The sequence below is a fragment of the Emiliania huxleyi genome (genome assembly GCF_000372725.1).
Source record: "Emiliania huxleyi CCMP1516 unplaced genomic scaffold EMIHUscaffold_47, whole genome shotgun sequence".
Lineage (NCBI taxonomy): Eukaryota > Haptophyta > Isochrysidales > Noelaerhabdaceae > Emiliania > Emiliania huxleyi.
In genome coordinates, this window is record NW_005198467.1 from 269,584 (window position 1) to 279,473 (window position 9,890).

Genomic DNA, 9,890 nt, shown 5'->3' on the forward strand with positions numbered 1-9,890 from the left:
GCGGAGGCGACGGCAAGGCGGAGGGAGGCGGCGGCGAGGGCGAGGCGGAGGGCGGCGGAGGTGACGGCGGCACGAACGGGGGCGGCGGCGACGGCGAGGTGGAGGGGGGCGGAGGGGAGGGCGAGGCCGACGGCGGCGGCGGAGAGGGCGAGGCCGACGGCGGCGGCGGCGACGGCGAGGCGGAGGGCGGCGGCGGCGACGGCGAGGCGGAGGGCGGCGGCGGCGACGGCGAGGTTGACGGCGGTGGCGGCGAGGGCGACGCTGAGGGCGGCGGCGGCGAGGGCGGCACGGACGGTGGCGGAGGCGACGGCAAGGCGGAGGGAGGCGGCGGCGAGGGCGAGGCGGAGGGCGGCGGAGGTGACGGCGGCACGGACGGGGGCGGCGGCGAGGGCGACACAGACGGCGGCGGCGGCGACGGCGAGGCGGAGGGGGGCGGAGGGGAGGGCGGCACGGACGGCGGCGGCGGTGATGGTGGCGACGGCGGCGCGGGCGAAGCGAAGACGTAGAACTTGCACACCGTCAGCCCCGCCGCAGACGGCCGGTTGAGGTAGATGTAGCGCCCCAGCGCGTTGATCTCCACCTCCAACATCACGTTCGACGACACGCTCACGTCCGACTTCACCAGCGCGTTGCCCGTGTACGTCTCCGCCGTCGAGCCGAGATAGATGTCGACGTCCGTCAGCCGCTCCGCGCAGCAGTCGTTGCGGTTCTGCAGCCGCACGTAGCGCACATACACCTCGCTCCCGAGGTCTACGCCCCACCATTGGCTTGTGTAGTGGCCGCAATCGGCCCACGGCCGTCCCGTCGTGCTGTCGGCGTATGACAGGTCGCTCACGGGCGCCTGCTTGTCGAACAAGCTCGAGTCCTGGTACGTGGTGGCGGCGCGGAGGTCGAGCAGCTGCACGTCAGGCGGCGGCGGCGACGGCGAGGCGGACGGCGGCGGCGGAGAGGGCGAGGCGGACGGCGGCGGCGCAGGCAGGGCGGAGGGAGGCGGCGGGGAGGGAGAGGCGGAGGGTGGCGGTGGCGACGGCGACGCGGAAGGAGGTGGCGGGGAGGGAGAGGCGGAGGGAGGCGGCGGCGAGGGCGGAAGCGATTCGCAGAGCGGCTGGCCTCGGAAGCCGTATTCCTCGGCACACGATCCGCCCACGACGTCCTCGTTTTGGCATACGTCAGTGGCCCGCACGCAAGTCGGGATGTCCCACGAGGGCGCAGATGCGCACGACGTGCCATCGGGGCCGATATCGCTGTCGGGCGCCATCACTAGCCCGGCACTGCTGGCCTTTGCTCGCTGCAGCCGATCGATCAGCTGGTTCAGTAGCTCGACGTCTGAGCCGGAAAGGTCTGTGGACTCCTCCGGATCGGCCTCGATGTCAAAAAGGAGCCGTCCGCATGAGTCTACAGTGTACTTGCCGAGATGTTTTCGGCACGTGGCCTCATTCGACGGATAAGAAGCACTGCTTGCAACCTCGATCTGGCTGGCAAAGTACAGCTCTGTGCTGGCGCCCCGAACCGGCCACGCGTGCCCCCGAAGTTTAGTTGCCAAGTTGGGCCCATTCATCGACTCTGGCCCGTACGGCACTGCCTCAAGCAGCTTGTACGTCCCGTTGAGGAGAAAGGCTGAGCCGGAACCACTGACAAACAGCAGCTCGGGACGCGCGGTGCGGTTCTCCAAGATGTCGCCAAGGTAGTTGACCCCGTTGTTGATGTGGTCGTCCTCGGCGCCACCTGCGGTTGTCCAGCCGCCGAGCTCCGCAAAGGTCGCGTGCCAATCGAAAATCGTTACGAACCCCGCCGAGTACGTGTGTCCAATCATCCTGCTCGACAGGAGTGGCGGATAGGTCCCCCAGATCATGCTCTGCACCCGCACGCCCCCCTCGAAGATCTCGTTCTTGTTCCCTCGGAGAGGATAGTTGTTTCCTGGCGAGTTGAAGTTCCAAGCAGAGCCTCCGTTGTCGCTCGAGACGATGCCGAGCCAGTCGTCGGACGAGAGGGTGTCCATGTACGTCGTCAGCTCGCTGATGGCGAGGTTGATGGTCGCCGAGGCGGCGCACCCATTCCTGCGCTGCGGGTTCGCGACGTGCGTGCAATTGGCGTAGAAACGGCTCGGATGAGAGTCGTCGTCGCCGGAATCGCGGATGGCGTTCGTCGCAAAGTACAGAAAGAGTGGCACGCCGGCGGTCTTCCCGGCGCTCCCGTACCTGGCAACGTGGTCGTTCAGGAAGCGGAACGCCTCCTCCTGCAGCTCGGTCGGCGAGTAGTAGTCCTCGGCGTCCGCGTAGTGCCGCCGCATAAAGGGGTCCTGAGTGAAACCACGGACACCTCAGGGAGAGAGACTGGGGAGAGGACGTGATCGTCGTGATTTCTCTTGAGACTGGTAGTGGCCCGGCACGCGCCATCTCGCGCCCGGCAGGGCCCGGCACGCGCCCAGCATCTAAGATCGGACCAGAGCAGAGGAGGCGCTGTTTTCAAAGGCGGTGTTTTCCATGTAGTACACGTTGTATTTGTTCGTCTTATGGCCGCAAACCGAGTCGTACGCGAGCGGGTTCTCGAGCAGCCTATTAATCAATGATGTCACTCATAGCGATGAACAGCAGTGTGTGAGATCCGTCCGGCTCGTGTGCCCGAAGAAGCGGTTGAAGCCGCGCGAGGTTGGCAGGTGAGCCGCTTGCACGCCGCAATGCCACTTGCCGACCATGTAGCTCAGGTAGCCAGTGGAGCTGAGCTTTTGCATCAGCGTCACCTAGTATCAAACCAGCAATGGCCTGCTGTGCTGCCGCTGCTGCTACGCCTGTGCTGCCAGCGCTAGTGTACACACCTCCTGCGAGCGCGAAAAAACCTTGGGCTGCACGAGGTGTCTCGGCCGGCCGGCGATGAAGGACGCCCGGCTGGGCGCGCAAACCATATCCGCGTACGTCCGGTCGACCAGGATGCCTCGCTGCCGCCACAGGGCGTTCGCGTCGCTGTAAACGCCGGCGTAGTCGGTGGAGGTGAGAAAGTCGTTGTAGCCGGTGTCGTCCTGCAAGAAGAAGAGCAGGTTGAGCAGCGGCGGAGAGCTCGGTGCGCCCGGCGGCGGCGGCGACAGGGCCGAGCCGGGCAGCGGCGTCGCCAGCAGCGAGCGGATGGCGAAAATGATCATCTGCGTTTGGTCACGCTTGGTTCCCCGTGTCGGCGCGGTGCGTGGCAGGCGCGAGAAGCGAAAGTGGAGCGAACCGATACCGGCGGGTGGCAACCTCGGCTGAATCTGTGGTCGTGGATGCCCCTCTGCGAGCCGCCGTTCACGTCGTCATTCCACACGCTTCTCGACTGTTGTTCATCTTTCTACTACACATACATATCGTTCTTAGATACACGTGATATCGTAGATAAGTTGTAGTATCCTGTTCGTAGCCAGGTAGCTGTGAAGAGGATGCGAACCCATCGTCCGATTGCTTTCTAACTGTTCACACGCTGGCCCCTCCCAGATAGGTAGGTAGGTTGGTCTTGCAATAGGTAGTTACCCCCTATCTACACGCGATCCCGTCCTATACCCCCTAACTCAAACAGCGTACGACGACTACCAGGCTGGCTGGTGGTGCGGCGGCACGATCAACGCTGGGTGCGATATGAGTTGGATTTCAAAAATCTCTCTCTGAGACGGCCGTTCCGGGCATTTGAACGCGACCGACCTTCGATCGGTCACACCGCCATCGCCGTCGGGGAGAGGGGGGACGACACTGCCTCAGCAGCGTGCACCTCGATCCTGTACCGTGTTTGTTATGACCCCCCCCAATGAACACACCAGCGAGGGTGGGCGAGACGATCGAGGGGTCCCGTACCATGCGGAATCGACCCTATCCAGTGCTCAAGTGCTCAAGCTCGAGACCTCGAGAGAAACGAGGCGGATCCTTGCTCTCCGCCAAGTCCGACTTGCTCACAACAGCCTCCTAACCCAGCCTCTGCCATGGTCTTCGCAAAGAAGAATCCGATCTCGTACCTGCGCAAGTACGGTTTTTCCAAGGGCAAGGCTGGCGCTGCCGAACCGATCGAGGACAAGCTCAAGGCCGCCGAGCCACAGACTGTCAACGACGACGACATCGTGGATGCGCCTGCCGTCGGCCTCCCCATCGCGGCGAACGTTGTCGAGGCTGGCACCGATGACGCTCAGCCCGAGGCCGTTGACACTCCCGCTGAGGCCTCTGAGGTCGCAGAGGCGGCGAGCGACGCGGCGGCTGCATCGGAGGTGGTTGACGAGGCTGCCGCCGACGCCGAGGCGGACACCAAGGAGCAGCAGCCCAACCTTCTTGAGGGCATCGCGGCAGCGGCGAGCTCCATGACCGACAAGGTGGCGGAAGCGTTCTCCAGCATCCTGCCCAAGAAGGACGACGCTGAGTCGGCGGCAGACGAGGCAGTTGAGGCGCCGGCGCCGGACGCGCCGGCGCCGGAGGAGGCGAACGCTGAGGACGCAGTCGCGGAGGGCTCGGCCCCCGAGGCGGGCGCGGACGAGGCCCCCGCCACGACGAAGAAGCCGTCCTTCCTCGCAAAGGTCACCACCATCCTGTCGCCACGCAAGAGCAAGGAGGCGGACGCCGAGGTCGAGGCGGACGCCGAGGTCGAGGCGGAGGCGGAGGTCGAGGCGGAGGCGGCGCCGGCGGAGCCCGAGGCGGCCGAGGCGGAGCCGGAGGCGGAGGCGGGCGAGGCAGCGCAGGAGGGCTGGATTGCGGCGCTCAAGAAATCGGTCTCGAACCTCGTCTCGCCGCGCATCGGCCAGTGCTTCGCCGCGGCTCCTTCGGCCGCTGCTGAGGAACCGATGACGGAGGAGGCGGGCGAGGCGGGCGAGGCGGCGGCGGAGGCGGCAGAGGAGGAACCCGTCCCGGCGGACGCGCAGCCCTTCAAGCTTGCCACCGCGCCGACGAGCGAGTAGGCGGGGCGGGGGGTAGGGGGGGGGGGTCGTGTCGTGAACGAGAGCAAAGCAGCAGGGCGGGGGAACGCATCTAGCGGTGACTCGTCTTTCCTAGAGTGAGTCGCGCTACAGTGTCCAGTCGGAGGGTGTATATTGCGTATGTGAACTACAAACCTTGCGACACACGTCCCGCTGTCGGACATCAGCGGGCGAGCGACAGCCCTCTCGCGAGAAAAATGCCGCGCGAGAATGTCTATGTGTGGAGTAGTACTACGAGTAGACGGGTGTGGAGGGTGGGTTGAACGAAATCCGGGGACGCGACCCACTTCGCCACAGACGGTCCTGCGCCTCGCCGCTATGACGGCCGCACGACCGCAGCTCGTGTGCGTGCGGCCGTCTTTGTCCGGAGTGAATACTCCAACGCGCTCGTCGGTGACGGCGTCCCCGGATTTCGCCGCGCTCGGCGAACCTCGACAGCGCCCCTTCGGCTAGGGGGGGGGTCCCGACCCCCCCAGCGCCTTCACCACATGCTAGGGGGGGGGTCATGGCCGAGGACCCCCCCAGAGACTCGTGGTCAGACCCTCCGGGCCCTTGTTTTACGCCTCATTTACTAGACCAATATGAAAAATTAAATATTCTTAGCTTCGCCCTTGCCTCCGAGACTAGGGACAGTCACCATCCGTACACAGGAGTCGAGAGACGGGAGTGCGCCTCGCCCTCGCTTGCCCTGACTGCACAGCTCAGGATAGCGTGCCCCGATGACGGCGACACTTAGCGAGGGTCACTGCGCAAGGAGGTTCGGTTTTGCCTTTCTCTGTGCTCTCGAGGAAATGTTTTCACGGCGCCCATGGCCTTCTGAGGTTTCGTACTAATGACGTCCTTCTTGGCACACTTCGGGCGTCGGCGTGTGTGTTTTCTGTGGTGTCTAATTTCCCCGGTATTCGGTGCTATATAGGTGGCCGGCTGCAGAGCAACCTCTGTTGCTCGACTCCCTTCGCTGTAAGGTGGGCGTTGCTTTGCCATGTGCTCGTTCGTGTGTGCGTGTGTGCGGGTGTGGGAGCAATTGGAGCGTGTGTGTGTGTGTGTGGCTGCGGCGTGTGGGTGGTGCTTTGCTGGCGCTCCCGGTGGCAAATGGTGTCGTCGTGAAACAAACAAAAAGACGCCCGCAGGCCAAACGGACAGGATAGGGACCGACGCAGGACGACGCACACACACGTGTACGTGTGACGATACTACGGTATCTCATCGACGGGCCAGCCCTGGCCCTCTGGGCCGAGGCTCGCGCGGCGGTCCCAGACCCTTGGTGCACCTGCCTAATGTGGCAACCTGCCTGCCTAATAATGTGGGCGGCGGGGCGGGGCGAGAGACACGACACACGTGCTCTGGGCCGAGGCTCGCGCGGCAGTCCGAGTCCCAGCTGGCCGGCCGTAACTACAACAAGGTGGTCCCTACCCAGAGGAGACCCAGACGCGGCCGGCCGAGCGGCTGACACGAGTCGCCCAAGCCATTTTTCAGGCAAGCAGCAGCCCACAATCGAGGGCAACAGCGCGCCTTGCGCTTGTGCTCGACATAGACGGCACGCTCATCGACTCGACCGACTTCGACACGGTCATTCACAAGCGGCCAGGCGTCGATGCCTTTCTCGACGACTGCTTCTCTTCGTTTGCCGCCGTTGCCATCTGGACGCACGCGGGCAGCGATTGGGCCCGACACGTGACGCAGCACGTGCTCACAGACGCCGACGGCCGGCCACGACCGTGGGCGTTCGTGTGGTCAGCGAGCAGGGCGAGCGCCAAGCGCAAGCCGATCGAGCACATGTTCGACTTGCATCCGGCGCGCGACTACATCAAGCCGCTTCTCAAGGTGTGGCGCGGCAAGAAGCGTGCGGCGGCTGGCTTCACGCGCGACCGCACGATCATCGTCGAGGACACGCCTTCGAACTGCAAGAGCAACTACGGCAATGCCGTCTACGTGCCCACCTTTCAGGCGGGCGACTGGTCCGACAACACCCTTCCGCTGCTTTCGCTGCACCTCGACGAGCTCGATGCGCATGTGCGTGCACAAGGGATCAGCGTGCGGTACGTAGAGAAGAGGTGGTGGTCGACTGAGGTGGTTCCTCCGTGCTGTTGCTTCTCGTGCTTGCTGGCTCGCATGGATTTGGATGTTCCAGATACGGGTGCGTGGACCCCGTGAGTGGGATCGCGTGGGGTGGCTACCGCTTTGTGGGCGCGAGCAGGAGTGAGGATGAGGCAGGAGTGAGGAGGGGGCCTGCTTGCCATCGGCGGTCGCGTATTCTAGTCCCGTTGGTAAGTATCTACAAGTAGGAAGCAGCCCTCCCACCGCGCTCCGCGCTATAAGCTTTTTTTGCAACATGTAAGCTTTTCAGCAACATGGTGAGCAGAATGAGGCTCTTCCCTACGTCCTAGCAAGCAGTATACACTTTATACTCGGCTAGAAGGAGCAAGCAAACTATATAGTATGTGTGCATGCATGTATGATATGTGGAAGACGGCTAGTGCTAGTCGACGGCGATAACAATCACACCTTCTACATCGTACGAGGCAACACGTGCCACGTAGCCTCCATCGACTCGAAGGGTCGCGTCGCCTGCACGCCGACAGTGACTAGCACTCTCGACCCAGACACCACGTACCCCGCGGTGAGATGGGGAGCAGGCTATAAAGGCCCAACGGTCGGACCATTCGCTCTTAAAAGCTGCACACAACGGCTTGGACTCTCTGACCCTAACCCTAACCCCAACCCTAACCCTAACCCTAACGACACGGTGCTCCTTAAGAGGTCGTGCGCGTCGCTGTCGACGCATCTCGCGTGTTGGTGTATTTGCATTTCGGCGGGGGCGCGCATTAAAAGACCATTGAGGCTACACACACGTCCTCGAGCGCCTGAGCCCCGAGCAGGACACACGAACCAAGCTGCTCTCGCACCTCCTCTCACTAGTTACTCGGTTGGGCTCTCTCCTTTCTATACTTCGTCGCTTTCACCGCGTTTGGATGCAAACTTGTGAAATTTTCAGTGAAGCGGGGGCGGCCGAAACGGTTCATGTGAAATTCACATGAATTCACACATGAAAGGGCACAAAGCATACAAGAAGAGGAGAAAGAAGAGGAGAGGCGCCAGTGATGACGAGGCAGAAGCTAGTGCAGACGAGGGCAGGGCAGACCCGGGGACGGCGGAGTCGGACCAGACGGCATCGAACGCCGAGGGAACGTTGGGAAGAGGCTCGAGGAGGGGCGGCGGCGACCACCGACTATGGAGGACCCGTCACCAGACGACGCAGGGCAGACGACGGTGAGGCGGAACAGTCGCGCAGGGCGAGACGAGGGAGGGAGCAGGACGTTGCGGAGATCAGCAGGAGGATGTACGAAGAGATTAGGAGCAGCAGGGACCCGAGGGACCATGTGGAAGACGGCTAGTGCTAGTCCCCCATCGGGAGGACGACCCCGGCTAGTCGCCGACCACACCCACAAAGAACCCTGCACAAAGATCGCAAGGGCGGGGACCTGTTCCTTTTTACCCATCTCACAGTAGAGGTGTCCGTTTTTTTTTATTTTTAATGAAAGGGTGAAATTTTTCACTCACGAAGCTCGAAGGCGCGCGCAACGGGCCTTGCACTTTGAATGCCGTGGGGCTCCTGTCGTTAGACGTGGAGACGCGAGGGTTGCCCCCCCTTGCCCCACCACCTCGTGTGTGTGGAGAAGTTTACCTTACCTTACCTTACGTCCTTACCTCACACACGAACCCTCTTACCGACCCTGTGTAAGGTAAGGTAAGGTAAACGTCTCCACACACACAAAGTGGTGGGGCAAGGGGGGGCGACCCTCGCATCTCCACGCCCGGGACACGGGCAGGAGCCCCACGGCATTCAAAGTGCAAGCACCGGCCCGGTGCCGTGGGTGAGCAACCTGCACCCCACACTCCTACTCCTATAACACAACCCCCACAGCGTGGTCGTCTACGTGTTCAGAAACACCAGCGAGGCGAGGGTGAAGGGGTAAGGGGCTGTGTGGGGCTATCTGTGACCATCTAGCCTGGGGGGTAGCAGGAGGGGGGGGCAGAGGGTAAGATATGGGTGAGGCCAGCTACAAGTCGGACGCCCTCCCGTCGTCGGAATAATCCTCGGAGCGGTCAGCGTCCTCGTCGTCGTCCTCGGTCTGCATCGCGTCGCCAGCCGTGAACCTGAACACGGCGTCGGCCGGCGCCGAGGCGCCGGCGGCCGTCATCAGGTGCATGACTATGCGGTCGCGGTATGCCGCATCGATCTCTCCGTGCTCGGCCAGCTCGTTCGCGAGCCAGTCCGAGGCGACGGTCGTCGCCACGGTCCCCTGGGGAACTGTGGCGTACACCTTGCTGGGGCCGCGTCGATACCCGTCGTCCCTCTCCGGGGGCAGCGAGTATTCGACCCCCATTTTGGACCCGGCCTGGCTGCGCGCCTGCGCAGCTGCAGACCGCAGCCCGGCCATCACGTACTGGATGTTCTCGCGCAGCTGCGCCCGCGGGGCCTCCGCGCGCTCGGCCTCGCTCGCGGCGCGCCCGCCAGCCTCCGTCGCCCGGCGCGCCCTGTGTTCAAGCTCTCGAAGCTGCATGCAGCATGGTCGGATCTCGAGGGTCGGATGTGGCGCGCGTCCCACGATCCACGGTTCGCGACTGATTCCAACAAAACAAAATCGCTCTCTGTACTCTGATTCCTCTTGTTAGAGTCCTTCACCAGACACCACTACTGGAGAATGACTCAGAGCTGTTCTCATTCTTGCCGCCCGGCCAGAGAGGAGGAGAGAGCTCTCTCATTGTTTCTCGCGACGATCTCTGCTAACCTGCTGTTTTCGATCTCTTTGCGGGTGCACAGCGACTCGTCTCCCGTGCAGGAGGCCGCATCCGCGCCGCCGTCGCCAAAGTCGGTCGTCGCGGCGGCGTAGAGGGCAAAAACGATGGTCGCAGCCGCAAAGCCGACGGTCAGGCGCCAGCCTCCCGTCTCGAGAACGCCTCCGGGCGT

At 63.5% G+C, this 9,890-nt stretch overlaps 3 protein-coding genes across 3 annotated transcripts; 1 reads left to right on the forward strand and 2 right to left on the reverse strand.

The window, feature by feature from the left end:
* Positions 1 to 3,886: 3,886 nt before the first annotated feature.
* On the reverse strand, positions 3,887 to 5,063 carry EMIHUDRAFT_436725 (hypothetical protein). Its single transcript, XM_005768039.1, has 2 exons — positions 4,244 to 5,063; positions 3,887 to 4,208 (listed from the first exon to the last, which is right to left on the reverse strand). The coding sequence occupies exons 1-2, from the start codon at positions 4,738 to 4,740 to the stop codon at positions 3,911 to 3,913; spliced, it is 795 nt and encodes a 264-aa protein (XP_005768096.1). The 5' UTR covers positions 4,741 to 5,063; the 3' UTR covers positions 3,887 to 3,910.
* Positions 5,064 to 6,010: 947 nt separating this feature from the next.
* EMIHUDRAFT_103182 (hypothetical protein) lies at positions 6,011 to 7,072 on the forward strand (the record flags this gene model as incomplete). The annotated part of the gene is made up of 2 exons (XM_005768040.1): positions 6,011 to 6,013; positions 6,395 to 7,072. The coding sequence occupies 2 exons, from the start codon at positions 6,011 to 6,013 to the stop codon at positions 7,070 to 7,072; spliced, it is 681 nt and encodes a 226-aa protein (XP_005768097.1).
* Positions 7,073 to 8,979: 1,907 nt separating this feature from the next.
* Positions 8,980 to 9,483, reverse strand: EMIHUDRAFT_103183 (hypothetical protein; the record flags this gene model as incomplete). Its single annotated transcript, XM_005768041.1, has 1 exon — positions 8,980 to 9,483. The coding sequence occupies one exon, from the start codon at positions 9,481 to 9,483 to the stop codon at positions 8,980 to 8,982; it is 504 nt and encodes a 167-aa protein (XP_005768098.1).
* Between the last annotated feature and the right edge of the window lie 407 nt (positions 9,484 to 9,890).